At 44.9% G+C, this 19,718-nt stretch overlaps 1 protein-coding gene across 2 annotated transcripts in view; it reads left to right on the top strand.

Moving 5' to 3' along the window:
- ADCY1 (adenylate cyclase 1) overlaps window positions 1-19,718 on the top strand; it is a gene marked incomplete at both ends in the record, with an annotated part of 142,718 nt that overhangs the window by 69,329 nt on the left and 53,671 nt on the right. For both annotated transcript variants that reach the window (XM_084247973.1, XM_084247972.1), the window contains 3 exons: window positions 5,714-5,872; window positions 8,055-8,196; window positions 17,735-17,887. In XM_084247973.1, the coding sequence (XP_084104099.1) occupies window positions 5,714-5,872; window positions 8,055-8,196; window positions 17,735-17,887 (454 nt within the window). The remainder of the gene's footprint in view (window positions 1-5,713; window positions 5,873-8,054; window positions 8,197-17,734; window positions 17,888-19,718) is intronic.

Here is a 19,718-nt window from a genome sequence, read left to right as displayed (position 1 = left end):
CCTCGCCAACATTTGTTGTTGCTAGTTTTTTTAATATGTGCCATTCTTACTGGTATAAGATGGTATCTCATGGTAGTTTTGATTTGCATTTCCCTGATTACAAGTGATGTTGAACATTCTTTCATATGCCTGTTGGCCATTTGCATTTCTTCTTCAGAGAAGTTTCTTTTTAGCTCTTCTGCCCATTTTTTGACTAGGTTATTTTCTTTGTTGTTGTTGAGTCTCATTAGCTCTTTGCAGATTTTTGTGATCAGTCCTTTATCATTAGTATTGGGTGCAAAAATGTTCTCCCAGTTGGTGGGGTTTCTCTTTGTTTTTGTTATTGTCTCTTTTGCTGTGCAGAAGCTCTTTAATTTGATGTAGTCCCAGCTTTTTATCTTTGCCTTCACTATCACTGCTTTAGGTGATGTGTCTGTAAAGATGTCTTTGATGTGCAAATCACGTAGTGTTTTGCCTATATTTCCTTCTATATATTTTATGGTTTCAGGTCTTATGTATAGTTCTTTAATCCATTTTGAGTTGATTTTTGTGTATGGTGTGAGGTAGTGGTCAAGCTTCATTCTTTTGCATGTAGCGACCCAGTGTTCCCAGCACCATTTATTGGACAAACTTTCTTTGCTCCAATGCATAGTCTTTGCTCCTTTGTCAAAGATTAGTTGACCATAAATCTGTGGGTTTATTTCTGGATTTTCTATTTGATTCCATTGGTCTGTATGTCTGTTCTTGTTCCAATACCATGCAGTTTTGATGATTATGGCTTTGTAGTATAGTTTGAAGTCTGGGAGTGTGATGCCTCCATTCCCTTCCTTTTTTTCAGGAGAGCTTTGGCTATTCGGGGTTTTTTGTGATTCCATATGAATTTCATCAATAATTGTCCTATTTCTTTGAAGAATGACATTGATATTTTGATTGGAATAGCATTGAATCTGTATATTGCTTTTGGTAGGATGGCCATTTTAATAATGTTTATTCTTCCAATCCATGAGCAGGGGATGTCTTTCCATTTCTTTGTGTCTTCTTCTATTTCTTTTAACAGTGTTTCATAGTTTTCTTTGTATATATCCTTTACCTCTTTTGTTAGATTTATTCCCAAATATTTGATTTTTTTTGTTTCAATAATAAAAGGGATTTTTTTTTTGATTTCTTCTTCTTCAGATTCATTGTTTGTGTATAGGAAGGCTACTGACTTTTGCGTGTACTTCACCAACTCTTTTCTTGTCTCTGGAGTTTTGGCTTATGAACCTAACTCCAGTAATAGTACTCCAGTAATAAAAATATTTTCAAAATTGATAAAAACTAAATAGGTATTAAACATATGTCCATAGTCAGAGTTCCAAGGAACTTTTATTATAAACCTGTGGCTTATGGATTTCTGAGATTATCAAAGTTGAATACACAGGGGACTCCTGGGCCCCTATGAAAGATGCATCTGGTGCTACAGTCTGACTTCCTGAGTGTGGAGGGTAGTAAAGTTAGGCTTGAGGGCTGGCCAGGTTGGCGGTGTCTTGACACAACTGCTGGGATCTCTGCATGCCATATTTGGGAAATGGACCCTTGGGTGTATAAAGTGTGGCAGCGAGGGGTGGAACCACTTCCGTTTGGAAAAGAGACCAGAAATGGCAGCAGCAGGGTTTTGAGCAGAGACCACTCAGGGACAGGGGAGCCATGGTATGCAGGGGGTAGAAGAAAACCCCACTGGGAACCCAGTAGGCAATCTGAAAATGGAAATCAGGGCTAAGGCCCTGAATAGGACCTAAATCATTCTTGCAGGTGGGCTGAGCCCAGTGACTGCTGTGTTACTGCTGACAAAAGGGGCATCCAAAGGCCAGAAGGGGTACTCCTGGAAGGCACGTGGAACAGGATTGACAGCAGGGGCTGAATCCTGAGGTTTGCTATCATCATTCTCTCCTGCCTGAGTTCCCTGTGGGGCCTCTTTTCATGCATGTTCATGTATCCTACTGAGTTGAGTTAGCAGGATCTCTGCTGGCTCCCTTGAGCATGGAGGAGCGCAGGATAGAGTATGAAGACTTTCAGAGTTAGTTGGAGTACATTCAGCCCAGCTCTGGATTACACACAGGAAAACTGAGTCTCAGAGAGGATAGAGGTCTGTGTGGTCAGTCACTGGCAGATAGGACTTCCACTGAAACTCCCTTTTCTCAGTCCTTGCTCTGACACCAGTGCTCCTCTCTAGTTTCTTTCCTTGATCCCTGCTCCTTGTCCCTTAGCCTGACTACAGCCACTAGCCCTTGATCTGATGATGGGATATTTGCACTGAAATTTGTAGCCGGGGGTATGTTGGGGGTGGCAGGGTGGGGAGAGAGAGCTCAGAGGCTGTGTCATAGCCAAGCATCTGAACGTGGTACACAGGGTGATGGTTCACTTCTTCCACTTTGTCACCTCAGTTATCATGATGACAAAATCATGTACCATTAGTGAATGCATCAGGCATTTCTAACCCATTATGAAGATAACATGGGATAGTTGTCAAAATCTTGGGGGTTTTCTTTTTTTGTGTGTAGAAGAACTGGGGTATAGGCCAGACATGTGGAGTTGAGAGGATTCACTAGAGGCAGAGTGGGGAGCAGAACAAGCAGGTTTACTGAAATATGCTGCTAAGGGGAGCAGCGGGTGAGACAAGAGAGGTCTGCTGCACCATGTGAGTAGCTCCCTCGCCGGGGATCGAACTCAGGCCTTAGTGGTGATATTACTCAGACTTAATCCCTAGGCCATCAGGGAGGCCCTTGGTACTTACTTTAAGCTGTGTTGACCCGGTGCTTCCATGGGGTGCTCTAACTGCCATCTTCCTCTGGATTGGACAGTATCCTGTTGCCTGTATGGGACTGGGTTAGTCAAAGTGTTGGGATTTTCTCTTGCATTCTATTCATACATACAAGAACCGGGGTACAGGCCAGATGTGCGGAAGGATGGGAGGATTCACCAGAGACAGAGTGGGGAACAGAACAGACTGACTGAAATACACTGCTGCGGGAAGCAGCGGGCGAGACAGGAGACATCTGCTGCTCCATGTGGGATTCTTGCCGGCTGGCCGGCCGGGATCAAACCCTCACTGCAGAGGCTGCGTGGACAGCTTCACAGTGCTGCACTCAACCGCCTGCGCCACCAGGGGAGGCCCTTTTATTAAAGATTTTTAAGGGTCCCTCAGCATTCCCAAGTCTCTGGTTATTGTGGGTCAGCCTGGCTCTGAGGCTGTGTGGAGACCTGCCCAGCTGGTGGTCACCTAGTGTGATGTTCCTGAACCCAGTCATCATGGCCGAAGCAGAGTGGCAGGGGACCAGTGGTGATGGGGCTGAGTTTACTGTCAGGAAGATCTGGGAGGGTTTTCAGGGAGGCAGAATTTGGGCCAGGCCCATGGACCACTACTTCCACCATATATGTATGAGTCAGCCCCAAGTCTTGGAGCAGAAGTGAAGTTTTGCTGTAGCTCACAGGTTCAGAGCCCCTTCTGTGTTAGGCAGGGCTTGATTTGGTTTGGTTGTTGGGAGGAGCAGAGAGCTGGTTGTCTCTGGGGGGGTGTACCCAAGGATGGTGGCAGTGTGGCCTGCAGCATCCACACTCTCCTTTTCCTCACAGCCATGGCACCCCTGTGTCCTCTCATCTCAGCTCCCAGCTTCTTGGTAAGGAACTTTGCTATTTGCCAGGGTGGGCTTGGGAGGGGGGCCACCTAACAGACCTGCATTAGGACCACCTTCACAGGGTCCAGTCCAGGAGGGGCTGCACACAGTAGTGGACCCTCATACATGGCCTCTCTGCACCTTTCACCCTTGAACCATAACAGGCCTGGCATTGTTTCCCCAATGACATATATTTTTTAAATAAAATAGCTTTTGCCTTTTAGGGAAAAGTGGAAAATTCAGGAAAAAAATAGCATCAGAGAGCTTCCCTATAGTCTTTGCAGGTTCCCTTTGCTCAGACACAGTGCAATCTGGGCACGTGGTAGCCTCCTGCATCTCACTCGAGTGAGCACCAGAGTCAGAGAAACCAAGCTCAGCTCCCTTGTGAGCCCCTGGCAGTTATTTCTTTCTCTCTCTCTCTTTTTTTTTTTTTAGAGATTTATTTATTTATTTATACAAACACTGGGTATAGTCAGAAGTGCAGGAGGGTGAGAGAATTAACCAGAGCCAGAGCCGGGAGCAGTACAGGCAGACTGACGAAGTACATTGCTGAGGGGAGCAGTGGGCGGCAGGAGAGGTCTGCGCGCCATGTGGGACCCTCGCCAGCGGCCGGGGATTGAACTGGTGCTGCAGAGGCTGCGGGCAGTTTTGCAGCCCAGCGCTCAACCATTGTGCCACCAGGGGAGGCCCACCTGGCAGTTATTTCTGAGTGTACATCCTCTACAGGATGGCAGTGACATTCTCCATCTCAGCATCTTTTAAAATCTCTGTGGTTACAAATGTCTACAGTATGTCGGCGTGTTTACACACAGACACACACACACTCATACATATGTGTATACTGTAAAATAATGGGGAAATGGAAGAGAAACATGTATAGTTATACTATAAAAAGCTTACTCCAAGGACTGTGTTTGCTATGTCTTAAGGCATTTCACATTTTAGAATTTGCTTATGTTTACTTTCATGGAAATAATGTTGTTAATGTGGCTTTAAAAAAAAATTGTGATTGAAAACATGAAAATAAAATTTATCATCTCAACCAAAAAAATAAAAAAATGTCTGTGGTTCGACTGCACAGTACTTCCTGTGGAGTCGCCCCACGCTGGTGGGCTCTGGCTGTGCCATCCCGTTTCTCTCAGTGGGCGCTGGAGCCCAGGGAAGGCAGCTGGGGGGGGGGTGGAGTGGGAATGGAAGCATCTTGCCTGAGGTCACCTGCCCAGGAGGCGGAGTGTGCTTGGACCTGCCTCTGATTGCAGCAGTTGCAGGAGTTGACTGAGGCACAATTTACGCCCCATATTGTCTGCCTGTTGTTTGGGGGTAGGGTTGTGGAACCCTGCCCTTTCCTGCAGGGTGGGTTTGGAGCTTGGGTTCAAATCCTGACCTTCCCAGGGCTCTTGGGTGTCAGAACTGTCAGAGGCTCCTGTGGGCTTTCTTTATCTTTTTCTTTTTTTTAAAGATTTATTTATTTGTACAAGAACCAGGGTACAGGCCAGATGCACGGGAGGGTGAGAGGATTCACCAGAGACAGAGCGGGGAACAGAACAGGCAGACTGACGAAATACAATGTTGAGGGGAGCAGCGGGCGCGATAGGGAGGTCTGCCTCACCATGAGGGACCCTCAAGGGCCGGCCGGGATTGAACCGGTGCTGCAGAGGCTGCAGGCAGCTTCACAGTGCTGCGCTCAACTGACTTCGCCATCAGGGGAGGCCCTCCTGTAGGTTTTCATGCCAGCCTTTGGCCAGCAGGTAGGAAGAAGTGTGCTTGACCTGGTCAAAGGGACACAGCAGGGAGTTGGAGTTGTGGGATCTGGGGTCCTGGGCTTATTTCCTGAGGGGTCTACCCTGGGTGGGGAGGGGCGAGGGTATGTGTGGATACTATGTAAGATGTGCAGTGATCATGGAGCTTAGGAGACCAGGCTCTGAGCTGCCCCTGCCCATTCAGGGTCATGGCTAGAGGATATGGCTGACTAGGTCACTAGTAGCTCTCCAGACACCACATCGAGCTAGGCTCCTGTGTTCCTGGCCCTGCGGGTGTGAATGCCAGCTGTCCCAGCCCCACGCCTTTTGCCTGTGTTGCAGGTCCGTGGCCGAGGCCACTGAGGTGGATCTGAACATGCGCGTGGGGCTGCACACCGGCAGGGTCCTCTGCGGAGTCCTGGGCCTGCGCAAGTGGCAATATGACGTGTGGTCCAATGATGTGACTCTAGCCAATGTCATGGAAGCTGCCGGCTTACCAGGGTAAGTCAGGCAGAAGCAGTGGCCTTGCTCCGGGCCCCTGTGGGTGGGTACATGGGATTCTAATTTGACCTTCCATGTAGGGATCCCTGGAAACCCATCTGGTCCCATGCCCCTGCCAGCATAGGAGGGAGCCCTGCACTGGGCTGGCTCAGGGGCTTAGCCCTTCTCAGCCTCTGTGCACCCTTGCAGAAAGCTGGCACTGGAGGAGCAGAACAGGTGCCCATGTGTCTGCCGCTGGCTTGGATCTGTCCCTAGTACTGATTATCACTTCTCATTTGCTCTTTCCTTTTTCCTCAAGCTTTCCTGTGCAAGGTGCTGTGGCTTGAGTCCTGCTAGGGAAGTCGCAGATTTTTTTCTAGAATGGGGTTGTGTCTTTTGTTGGTTCATGTTCTTCAAATGCTCTCTTTACAATTACAGCCTTTGGTCTCAGTCTTTCTTCAAACTGTCCCACAAAACCAAAGGACAATACTCTATAAAAGTTCACTGGAGAACAGAGAGAGCTTTCCTTTCCTCCACTTAGTGGAGGGTGGCAGGAGAATGACATAATTGCAGGAGAGGGACTTTGAGGCACTTATCCTGTGATCCCAACCACCTGTTGGCTGACTAAAGGCAAGCAGGTGTGTTCATAGCGGCTGCAGTATTAGCTGAGGTTCCTGTGTGCTGGCATCAGGCTTGGATGCCAAGGCCCATGCCCTGCAGTGTAAACCTCTATGGCCTTGATCCTGGTCCCTGCTGCCCCACACTGCTTGCCCATGTTTCCTCACTCTGCCTTCCTCTCTGGTTTTATCTCTCTTGCAATATTTTTAATTTGATTTCTTCATTTGCTTTCTTCATCCGTTCATCATCTGTCCAACAAACACTTCCTGCCCCCTGATGATTTTGGGAGAGTGGTCGGACAGACAAACAGATAGACGGATGCGGTGGATCATTGCTGAGTCTTTCCCCCAACATTTCCTGCCAGGAGCCTTGTTGCTTGTTCCTGGGCACTTTCCCCAGACTGTGCCTCTGAACCTGAGCGGGGACAAGTGGGGGGAGGTAGTACCTGTTTTATCTTCGCAACTTCATGGCCTGGAGGCCACACACAGCCTGCTCTGTTGCCTCAGACAGTCATTGGTTGGCGTCCCACATTGATGTGTTGAATGCATGTTCCAGGTTGCCTTGAAGTGAGTGAAATTAGTTCCTGAGCAATCCCCTACCCCCAGGGGAACCATAGTTAGAAGCACCCGGCTCTATCCTGCATCCCCCAGCCTTGTTGTTTTGGCCAGGACATTCCTTCAGGTACTGGGACTCTGGTCCCATGGGCCTTAGAGACCATGGACACCGGACATCTTTATTCTTGGCCTTTGGGGAAGAAGAGCTCCATGGCTGTGTCCACTCCTATGACAGATCTCAGTGAGCCACACCACATGAGTGACAGGTGGCACTCATCAGTGGGGTAACTTTGTCCCCTTTGTGGCCCTGCTGCTCAGGGCCTGCCAGGCCTCCAATTTCTTTGCCAGTCCAAGCCTTGGGTGCCATCCACTCCTGCCATGTGCTTCGAGGGCACCTGCTCTCTCCCCTTTCCTAGCACTCTGGGCTCAGCTGTGGGCACCAGGGCTACACATCTGTCTCCACCGTGGAAGGAAGGAAGGGAAGGAGGGATGGAAGGGAGACCAGTACGAACAAACATACACGCATTTCTAGAAACTGTCGGTTCCCTTGAGTCCCTTTGTAGTTTAGGGCCGGGTTGTTGGAGTGACATTGTCCAGGTGCCCACAGCCTCAGCCAGGCCGCTTGCTCCAGCATGAGCACTTGCCTTTTCCCTGAAGGAATCCCTGAGAATGTGCAGTGCTGTGAGCACTTTGGGCTTGTGGGGAATGACTGTGAACACTGGGGAATTAGCTTTTTGCCCATAGACCTAAGTACTGGGACCTTGCTAAGAGCAGAGGCTGCAGCCTCTTCAAGGGCCCATCTGGATTTTCAGGCTCATGTTCTCTGCCCAGTTTTGGCAACTTGGAGGGCTTTTCCCTCCCTCTCCAGAAAACTCCCTTGGCTTAGCGTGAAGGTGCCTAGTAGCACCATTCCTATCCCACCCGTGTGGGCAGTGGGTTGGGCTGGGTCCTCCTGCCCTGCAGGAGACCCCTCAATGACTGAGGAGAGCAGCACAGCTCACGGCTCTGTTCAAATCTCTGCTTTCTTGTAGGAAGGTTCACATCACCAAGACAACTCTGGCGTGCTTGAATGGTGACTATGAAGTGGAACCAGGTCACGGGCATGAGAGGAACAGTTTTTTGAAAACACATAACATTGAGACTTTTTTCATTGTGCCATCACATCGGCGGAAGGTAAGCCCAGGACCCTTGTGTGGTCAGCTGTGCAGTGTCTCCTCAGAGACAACTGTCCCCGCTCTCCCCTCAGATCACTGCTTCTCCAGCTGGGGTTTCTGGGCAGTTGGGAGGTTTCCCACTAACTCTGTCCTCCTGGAAGGGGGAACTGGAACTCCGAGTCCAGCCATGGGGCTTTTAGAGGTGCTACCCTCCTTTGTCATCCCCCTTCCTACTTCCCTGGGCCTTCATTGGCTGTTGCGAAAATCAGGTTGAGCGCCCCTGCGGGGCTTGGGAAGGAGGCACGCGGTGGACTGAGGAGTGCTCTGCACATGGACCTGTGGCCATCGCATGTGGTGCTTAAGGGCACTCTGTCCCAGGAAAGTGACCTGGTTGTTGTGATCACGAGCTGTTGAGCAGCTTCTGGGGCCCACGTGAGGGGTGCAAGGCTAGGTGAGCAGTGAGGGCTCAGGCTCAGGTGAGGGCTACAAAGGCAGGTTCACATGAGGTAGAGCTTTCGGGTTGGCCATCCGGTGCATGGGTGGTGCTCTTCAGCCTTGGGATGCAGAGGTCTCCCTGTGATGGAGGGCCCTGGTGGGAATGGCCCTGACAGAGAGGGGAATGGGGCTTGAGCATTTCAGGCCTGACCAGTGAGTACATTCCTGCAAAAGGAGATTGAGTATACAGAGAATAACAGGATGGAACTGGTCCTGGAAGAGGACAGTTAGAGGTTCAGGCTGGGCCCCAGGGACAACTTGGGTCACCCCAGGATTGTGGGAACAGGCGAGGGGGGCTGATGAGAGAGGGCTGTAAGCGCCAACCAGGAGGTTCTGAGCAGGTGACAGAGTCCATTGCTAAAGTAGATGGGGACCCTGACCCCCATGCTGACAAGCCTTGTGAGGCAGAACAGTTTGTGGGAGGGATGAGGTCAGTGCAGTGTGAAGTCCCTTTTCAAGAAGTTTAGCTGGCCTCCAGACATGCCATATCTAAGATAGGGAGCTCTGCCTCCGGACCTCACCAAAGTTGTGTGGAACTGAGAAAGGACCGACCCCACAGTCAGAGGTGAGCTGAAATCCCACCCAAGCCAGGCCCCACCACTGGCTGTGGGTTGGAGCCCAGAGGGGGAATCCAGCCACCACTGGGGCAGACCGGGGGCACAGGAAAGTGTCTCCAAATGTGCCATATTTAAGACAAGGAGCTCTGCCTCCAGACATCACCAAAGCTGTGTGGAACTGAGAAAGGGCCAACCCCACAGTCAGAAGTGAGCTGAAATCCCGCACAAGCCAGGCCCCATCACTGGCTGCTGGTTGGAACCCAGAGGGGGATCCAGCAATTAGGAACCCAGGGAGTGATCCAGCTACCACCATGGCAGACCAAAGGCACAGGGAAGTGCCTCCCAGTAGCACTATATCTAAGACAGGGAGCTTTGCATCAGGACCTGACCAAAACTGTGTGGAACTGTGTGGAACTTCTCCCCACAGTCAGAGGTGAACTGAAAAACATGCACAAGCCAAGCCCTTGAGTAGGAACCCAGAAAGTTCTGGCCTTGAGTAGGAACCCAGAAAGGGATCCATAATAGGTGCCCAGAGGTGATCGAGCTACCACCAGGGCACTCTGAGGGTCCTCAAGACCCACTTCTGGTATTAAATAAATACAGAGGGAGTGGATTTCCAGGGACAGCACCCATCAACATATCCTTAGTACCGTGCCCTACTGGAATTCTGGCCTAACAGTATTGGACTTAATTGGGCCACCAGTTTCTGACATCCCAGTAGGATCACACCAAAGAAATGCCAGCTGGTACCAGCAACACAGTGTCCCAACAAATAGGACAAATTAGAAAACAAGGGCCTCCCCTGGTGGCACAGTGGTTGAGCACTAGGCTGCAAAACTGCCCACAGCCTCTGCAGCACCAGTTTGATCCCTGGACACCCGTGAGGGTCCCATATGGCACGCAGACCTCTCCTGCCGCCTGCTGCTCCCCTCAGCAGTGTATTTCATTGGTCTGCCTGTTCTGTTTCCTGCTCTGGCTCTGGAGAATTCTCTCACCCTCCCGTGCTTCTGACTGTACCCAGTGCTTGTATAAATAAATAAATCTTTAAAAAAAAAATTAGAAAACAAGCAGCAGGGAGAAGAAAAACTACAAGCAACCAAGCAAGTCCTCAGGGAAAAGACACACCACAAAAAGAAAATCACTCACCAGATTGCAACAACAGTGACTTGGAAGAACTTCTGAACCTTGCAGATAGAGAATTTAAAATTGCCATGATTGAAAAACTGAAAGAAGTCATAAAGGAAAACAATGATAAGGGAAAAATAATGATCAGAAGAATGAAATTGAGTCCCTCAAGAGGGAAGTGAAAGAAATGCAGGAGATCAAAGGATTAATGGAGGAGCTAAAGAACTCTGGGCAAAGCAGTGAAAGCAGAATAGATAAAATGGAAGAATGAATAAGTGCTCTTGAAGATACAGAAATAAAAACAACCAACACAGAAAAGGAAACAGAAATATGAAGGAAAAAGAATGAAGAAAGACTTTGGGAACTATTGGACTCCATGAGGAAAGGAAATATAAGAGTTATAGGACTCCCAGAAGGAAAGGAGAGAGCCATAGGAACAGAGAAAATATTCAAGGAGCTAATCGAAGAGAACTTCCCAAACCTGAAGAAGGAGCTGAAAATAGGCACACAATAAACAAGAAGAACCCCAAACTTCCATGATGAAAGGAAAAATACAGCAAGACACATAATAGTAAAGCTCCCAAGAATCCAAGACAAGGAAGAAATAATGAAGATGACAAGAGGGAAGAAACAGGTAACATACAAAAGAAAACCAATCAGGCTGACATCAGATTTCTCCGAAGAAAGGAGAGAGTGGAGGGACATAGTCAACAAACTCCAAACAACAAATGCCAACCAAGAATCCTCTATCCCACAAAACTTTCCTTCCTCTATGAAGAAAGAATAAGGACCTTCTGAGACAAACAGAAACTCCAGAATTTCATTACGACTCAACCCCCACTCCAAAAAATATAAGGAGTCCTAAAGCCAGGAACCAACAAAGGGATGAATAAGAATGAAACAAGACAAACAATAAAACCACAGAAGAGAGCAACAAAATGGCAAATACAGACACTAACGTATCAATATTAACTCTAAACTTAATGGGACTAAACTCTTCAATAAAAAGACACAGAGTTGCAGGCTGGATTAAGAAACAAAACCCAACCTTTTGCTGCCTCTAGGAAAGACATTTAACTACAAAAGATAAAAATAGACAAAGTAAAAGGATGGAAAACAATCCTAGAAGCAAGTGGACCAAAAAAGAAGGCAGGAACAGCTATACTTATACTTATATCAGAAAAAACAGATTTCAAACTCAAAAAGGTAAAAAGAGATCCAGACAGTCACTACATCATGATCAAGGGGACAATACATCAAGAAGATATAACACTCATTAACATATACTCACCAAATGAATGAGCACCAAAATATATCAGATAACTATTATCATCTCTGAAAACAGACATCAGAGAAAACACATATGTAGTAGGAAACACACCACTATCAACAATGGATAGATCAATGAGACAAAAATAAATAAGGACCCTAAAGCTCTAAATCAGGATCTGGAGCTCATGGGCTACACAGACATCTATAGAACACTACACCCAAAAAAATCTTGAGTATACATTTTTTTCTGAAGTGCACATGGATCATTCTCTAGTATCGATCATGTATTGGGACACAAGACAAAAATCAGCAGATACACTAAGATTGAAATCATACCAACCATCTTCTTTGACCATGAAGGTATCAGACTGAAATAAATCATAAAAAGAAGGCAAGGAACCCTCTCACCTCATGGAGATAAAACCCACACTACTGGAAGACCACTGGACTAACAAGGACATCAAAGAAGAAATTAAAAAATACTTTGAGTTGAATGACTGGATTAACGACTGTCCACCTTGGACACCAATTTCCTAAATGTATGGGATGCAGCGAAAGCAGAAATAAGAGGGAAATATATAGCAATACAGACTCATATCAAGAAAAAAGAAAGAACTCAAAGAATCTACCTAATTTCACATCTCAAAGAACTAGAAAAAGAACAACCAAAAACACTGAAACCAGTAGAAGAAAGGAAATAATAAAAATCAAAGCAGAAGTAAATGATATAGAAACTTAAAAAAAAATCCGAAAGATCAATGAAAACAAAAGTTGGTTCTTTGAAAAAATAAATGAAATATCTTATGTCTAGTTCTTTAATCCATTTTGGGTTGGTTTTTGTGCATGGTGTTAGGTAGTGGTCAAGCTTCATTCTATTGCATGTAGCAACCCAGTTTTCCTAGCAGCATTTATTGAACAAACTTTCTTTGCTCCAGTGCATATTCTTTGCTCCTTTGTCAAATATTAGTTGACCATAAATCTGTGGGTTTATTTCTGGATTTTCTATTCGATTCCATTGGTCTATGTGTCTGTTCTTGTTCCAATACTATGCAGTTTTGATGATTATGGCTTTGTAGTATAGTTTGAAGTCTGGGAGTGTGATACCTCCATTCCCTTCTTTTTTTTTTTTTTCAGGAGAGCTTTGGCTATTCAGGGTTTTTGGTGGCTCCATATGAATTTCATCAATAATTGTTCTATTTCTTTGAAGAATGTCATTGAAATTTTTATTGGAATAGCATTGAATCTGTAAATTGCTTTTGGTAGGATGGCCATTTTTATAATGTTAATTCTTCTAATCCATGAGCAGGGTGTGTATTTCCATTTCTTTGTGTCTTCTTCTATTTCTTTTAACAGCATTTTATAGTTTTCTTTGTATAGGTCCTTTACCTCTTTTGTTAGGTTTATTCCCAAGTATTTGAATTTTTTTTGTTTTGATAATAAAAGGGATTTTTTTGATTTCTTCTTCTTTAGATTGATTGTTTGTGTATAGGAAGGCTACTGATTTTTGTGTGTTAAACCATAAAATACACAGAAGAAAATATAGGCGAAACACTACATGACATGCACATCAAAGACATCTTTACAGACACATCACCCAAAGCAGTGATAGTGAAGGCAAAGATCAACAACTGGGACTACATCAAATTAAAGAGCTTCTGCACAGCAAAAGAGACAGTAACCAAAACAAAGAGAAACCCCACTGACTGGGAGAAAATTTTTGCACACAACACTAACAATAAAGGACTGATCACAAAAATCTACAAAGAGCTGATGAGACTCAACAACAACAAAGAAAATAATCCAATCAAAAAATGGGCAGAAGAGTTAAAAAAGAAATGTCTCCAAAGAGGAAATGCAAATGGCCAACAGGTATATGAAAAAATGTTCAACATCACTTGTAATCAGGGAAATGCAAATCAAAGCTACCATGAGATACCATCTTATACCAGTGAGAATGGCACATATTAAAAAAACTAGCAGCAACAAATGTTGGCAAGGTTGTGGAGAAAAAGGAACTCTCCTGCACTGCTGGTGGGAGTGCAAGCTGGTCCAACCACTATGGAGAGCTATGTGGAGATTTCTTGACCTACTAAACATAGAGCTTCCATATGATCCAGCGATTCCACTCCTAGGTATTTACCCAAAGGACACAGAAACAGTAATTCCAAAGGGCACCTGCATGCCTGTGTCTATAGAAGCTCTATTTATAATAGCTAAGTTATGCAAACAACCCAAATGCCCAAAAATAGATGACTAGATCAAGAAGATGTGGTACATATACACAATGGAATATTACTCAGCAATCAAAAAAGATAAACACATGCAGTTTGCAGCAACATGGATGGAACTAGAAGGGATCATGCTCAGTGAAATAAGTCCGAAAGAAAAAGAAAAATACTGGGTGGTCTCACTCATAGGAGGAATTTAGAAAACCTAAATAAGAGACCAGGAAAAAGACTAATCAATATAAAGTAAAAATCAAAATCAACAAGCAACTATAAACCAGAGACACAATGGGGGTGGGGGGTAGGGAGGGGTAGGGGTAGGGAAAGGAAGGACTAGAGTCAAAATAAGGGGGGAGGTGCAATTGTATGGGGAATATAACCAAAATGAAAATGCATATATTGTGCAAAGATGAAAAAAGATGTAAGAATTATATAAAATAAAATATTTACATAAAGAAAAAGAAAAAAGAAATGAAATAGACAAACCCCTAGCCAGGCTCACAAAGGAAAAATGGGAGAAAGCACAAATAAATAGAATCACAAATGAAAGAGGAGAAATCGTAACAGACACAGCAGAAATCTGCAGAATAATCAGAAACTACTACAAACAGTTATATGCAAACAAGTTCAACAATCTAGAAGAGATGGACAAATTCCTACTACTTTACAATCACCCAAAGCTAGATGATGAAGAATAAATAGAACATCTAAACAGCCCAATTACAAGCAGTGAAATTGAAATGGTAATCAAAACCCTCCCCCAAAACAAAAGCCCAGGAGCAGATGGATTTACAAGTGAATTCTACCAAACATCCAGAAATGAACTAGTGTTTATCCTTCACAAACTCTTTCTCAAAATTGAGAAGGAAGGAATAATACCAAAAACGTTCTATGAAGCCAACGTTATACTAATACCAAAACCAAACAAGGACAACACACAAAAAAGAAAACTACAGGCCAGTCTTTCTAATGAACACTGATGCAAAATCCTCAATAAAATTTTAGCTAACAGAATCCAACAGTGTAGCCATAAGATAATTCAGTGTATCCATAAGATATCCATAAGATAATTCATGATCAAGTAGGATTTATTCCAGGGATGCAAGGATGGTCAACATCTGAAAATCAATCAATGTAATCCAACACATCAACAAAATGAAATGTAAAAACCATATGATAATATCAATAGATGCTGAGAAAGCTCTCAAGAAAGTACAACACCCATTTATGATAAAGGCTCTTGAAACTCTCGGGATATAAGGAACATACCTCAGCATCATAAATGCCATACATGCCAACGCCATAGTCAATATCATTCTCAATGGTGAAAAGTTGAAAGCATTTCTGTTAAGATCTGGAACAAGATGTCCACTGTCACCACTGCTTTTTAGTATAATACTGGAAGTCCTAGCCAGAGCAGTAAGACAGGAGAAAGATATACAAGGAATCCAAATAGGGAAGGAAGAAGTCAAACTATCACTATTTGCAGATGATATGATAATATACATAGAGAACCCCAAAAACTCCACAGAAAAACTAATCAAACTTATCAGTCAGTTTAGTAAAGTAGCAGGATACAAAATCAACACACAAAAATCAGTAGCCTTCCTATACACAAACAATCAGTCTAAAGAAGAAATCAAGAAAACCATACCTTTTATTATTGAAACAAAAAAAATTCAAATACTTGGGAATAAACCTAACAAAAGAGGTAAAGGACCTATACAAAGAAAACTATAAAGTGCTGTTAAAAGAAATAGAAGAAGACACAAAGAAATGGAAATACATCCCCTGCTCATGGATTAGAAGAATTAACATTATAAAAATGGCCATCCTACCAAAAGCAATTTACAGATTCAATGCTATTCCAATAAAAATTTCAATGACATTCTTCAAAGAAATAGAACATTTATTGATGAAATTCATATGGAGCCACCAGAAACCCCGAATAGCCAAAGCTCTCCTGAAAAAAAAAAAAAAAAGGGAATGGAGGTATCACACTCCCAGACTTCAAGCTATACTACAAAGCCTAATACTACAAAGCCTAATCAAAACTGCATGGTATTGGAACAAGAACAGACCCACGGACCAGTGGAACTGAATAGAAAATCCAGAAATAAACCCACAGATTTACGGTCAACTAATGTTTGACAAAGGAGCAAAGAATATGCACTAGAGCAAAGAAAGTTTGTTCAATAAATGGTACTGGGAAAACTGGGTTGCTACATGCAAAAGAATGAAGCTTGACTATTACATTACACCATGCACAAAACCCAACTCAAAATGGGTTAAAGAACTAAACATAAGACCTGCAACCATAAAATATATAGAAGGAAATATATAGACAAAACACCACATGACATACACCTCAGTAACATCTTTAAAGACACATCACCCAAAGCAGTGCTAGTGAAGGCAAAGATGAACAGCTGGAACTACATCTTCTGTACAGCAAAAGAGACAGTAACCAAAAGACACCCCACCGATTGGGAGAAAATTTTTGCACGCAACACTAATGATAAAGGACTGATCACAAAAATCTACAAAGAGCTGATGAGACTCAACAGAATCAAAGTAAACAACCCAGTCAAAATGTGGGCAGAAAAGATAAAAAGAAACTTCTCCAAAGAGGAAATGCAAATCGCCAACAGACATATGAAAAAATGTTCAACATTGCTTGTAATCAGGGAAATGCAAATCAAAACTATAATGAGATACCATCTTACACCACTGAGAATATAAAAAAAAACAAAACAAAACTAGCAACAACAAATGTTGGCGAGGATGTGGAGAAAAAGGAACTCTCCTACACTGCTGGTGGGAGTGCAAACTGGTCCAACCACTATGGAGAGCTGTGTGGAGATTCCTCAATCTGCTAAAGATGGAGCTTCCATATTATCCAGCAATTCCACTCCTAGGTATTTACCCAAAGGACACAGAAACATTAATTCAAATGGGCACCTGCACCTGTATGTTTATAGCAGCACAGTTTACAATAGCTAAGCTATGGAAACAACCCAAATGCCCCAAAATAGATGATTGGATCAAGAAGATGTGGTGCATATACAAAATGGAATATTACTCAGCAATCAAAAAAGATAAACACATGCAATTTGCAGCAACATGAATGGGGCTGGAAGGGATCATGCTCAGTGACATAAGCCAGAAAGAAAAAGAAAAATACCAGATGGTCTCACTCATAGCACGAACTTAGAAAACCTTAAAAAGGCACCAGGAAAAAGACTAATTAAATAAAGTAAAAATCAAAATCAACAAGCAACTATAAATCAGAGACACACTATGGGGGGGTGGGGTGGAGAAGCGAGTAGGCTCAAAACAAGGGTGGTGGGAATTGTATGGGGAATATAACCAAGATGAAAATGCATACGTCGTGCAAAAATGAAAAATGATGTAAAAATACATGAAATAAAAAATTTTTAAAAAGTTTGGCTGATGAGTAGAGAGAAAAAGACAAAAGCCTGACGGGATGTTTTATAGCGTGAAGATTTGATCAGAATTTTAGCAGCAATGAAGGCAGAGTGGGAGGTCGGCAGAGGGTTTCCGGGAGCCATTGGGTGAGTGGGTGGTAATCATCAGCCAAGTGCTGACCCAGCCAGATGACTGTCTAGGCTTCTGGTGTCTCCCTGACCAGCCCTAAGCCTACTCTTCCCAGCCCCAGCATTTGGACATGTTGCTCTGGTTTTCAGAGGCTTTGGGTGTAGTTGAGAACAGACTGTTTTGGAATTGGGTTGAGAGTTCTGCTCCCAGCAGATCCTCCAATGCCTGGTGAGCAGCAAGCCTGAGTTTCTGGCACCTTTATGGTCCTGGCCTCTGAGCAAGCTATGTCTACTCACATTTTCTCTTTGTCCCTTGTCTGGAGCAGATCTTTCCAGGACTGATTCTCTCTGACATAAAACCAGCCAAGAGGATGAAGTTCAAGACCGTCTGCTACTTGCTCGTGCAGCTCATGCACTGCCGGAAGATGTTCAAGGCTGAGATCCCCTTCTCCAATGTCATGACATGTGAGGATGACAAGGTAGGAGGACAGGACTCACTGTCCCTTTGGGTCCAGTGATGCAAAGCTGGCTAAATTAGCCTTCAGCTTTTACATTTCATAACCCAGTAAATAATGTTCAGAACTGGTTTTCTTTTTTTTTTTTTTCTCTTTTAATTTTTTACACCATTGTTCATTTTTAAACAATATTTGCTTTTCTGCAGAAATCTTTTATATTGTCTTGTATTTTTTTGCAACTTCACATTTCATGTATTCATCAGTAAATTTAAGCTAAAATCCTCAGCCTTCTTCCTTCTGGATCTTTCTGGGCATGCATCATTTCCCTTTCTTGCCAGCTCAGCCATGCATTAAGTGTGTGAGTGAGTTTGTGTATGCATGTATGTGTGTGTGTGTGTGTGTGTGTGTGTGTGTGATTATATTTACCTAGACTCTATCAGTGGAGAGCTTTCAGGTGATCTTCTTTGCCATTTTACCAAAGAAGACATACCAATTCATTGCGTTGCTGCTCCCCAGACTCAACTTGACACCCAGGACCAGGGCAGGAGAGTAAGGAGCCCAATTTGGGAAAATGACTTAAGCACATGCCCAAATCTCAGTATCAGGATAAATAATAGTTAATGCAGCATTTTAAAAAATGAAATTTAACCCCAAAACATCCATGGTGAATAAAACATCAAAGTTTTAGGTGAAGACAGGACAGCTAGCTCTCTTGGAACCTGAGCCAGGGGCTGAGCTCCTGCAGGACTCCTCAGAGAAGTCAGTGGGGACAGGGACAGGAGTGGAGTCATCTTGGTCCCTTGCTTGGAGAACTGGGTTAATAAGACCTGGACATCCAGACATTTTCCTGGGCTGAGTGTGCTGACTTGTAAGCTCCTGAACTCACATTGCAGCTGGTAAACCCACAGCATTGCTGGCTGCTTCTCTGGGAGGGGTGACCTCTTCTGCTGCGAGCCAGGGCCCACCCGCTCAGACCTCAGAGCACTGGCCATAGTCCCCTGTCCTCAGTGACACTTGGGTTTGGTCACCTGTGCCCCCTTCTCCTGACCCTAGTGTGCAGGAGCTCATGTGACCTGGCTGCCCTTTGCTTCTCCCCATCAGGGGTGTGTAAGCACCCCTTCCTTCTTTCATACCAGCCTCTGGGGGCACTGCCAGGTTCCTTACTTCCTATGTCTGTCACTCCCTTACCTCCCTGGCCAAAGACATCAACTCTCTGGCTTTGTATCCATTTCATTTTTCCTGGAAGCACCGAGCCCTGCTGTCCCTAGGTTCTGTCCTTCTATCCCACAGTCTCCGTGGGTCTTTCCTGTGTGCACAGACCTCCAGGGTCCCAGGTCCAGCTCTAACACCCCTGGACATCCCTGGTGCTCAGAATACTTCCACTGTTGCCTGGCTGGCCTCTCACTGAAGGCACCTATAGGTTGGGTTTGTGCTTTGTTCTCAGGCATCCTCCATCTGAGCCACCTCCTCTCCATCATGCTGTATCCTTTAGACTCTGGTCCTTTCTCTGTGTTTTCCATGCCAGATCCAGGTGCCAGCCCCCTCCAGCATTTCAGAGGTGCTGGTGCTGGCCCTTTCCTGCCTTGGAGGAAGCCTGCTGCCCATACTGAGTCCTGTGCCATGGGCCGGGGGCACATGTGCTCCTGAGTCTGTACCTGCACCCATCATTTTTGCCTCCTTGTGCCTTCACTGTAGGGTCCAAGGCTGAGCACCCTGTTTGCACACAGTTCCCTGCCCAGACAGGATTGTCCTACTCCTACCACCAGGTACATCTGTTCCTGGCCCAAATACCATCTTCCTCTCTGTGCCCTGTGCCTTGGTCTCCATCTATGATCCCTCACCCTGGTAGTGCCCT

The sequence above is a fragment of the Talpa europaea genome, assembly GCF_964194135.1.
Source record: "Talpa europaea genome assembly, chromosome: 11".
Lineage (NCBI taxonomy): Eukaryota > Metazoa > Chordata > Mammalia > Eulipotyphla > Talpidae > Talpa > Talpa europaea.
The sequence above is the reverse complement of the archived record's forward strand: the minus strand, read 5'-3'. Positions and strand labels throughout refer to the sequence as shown.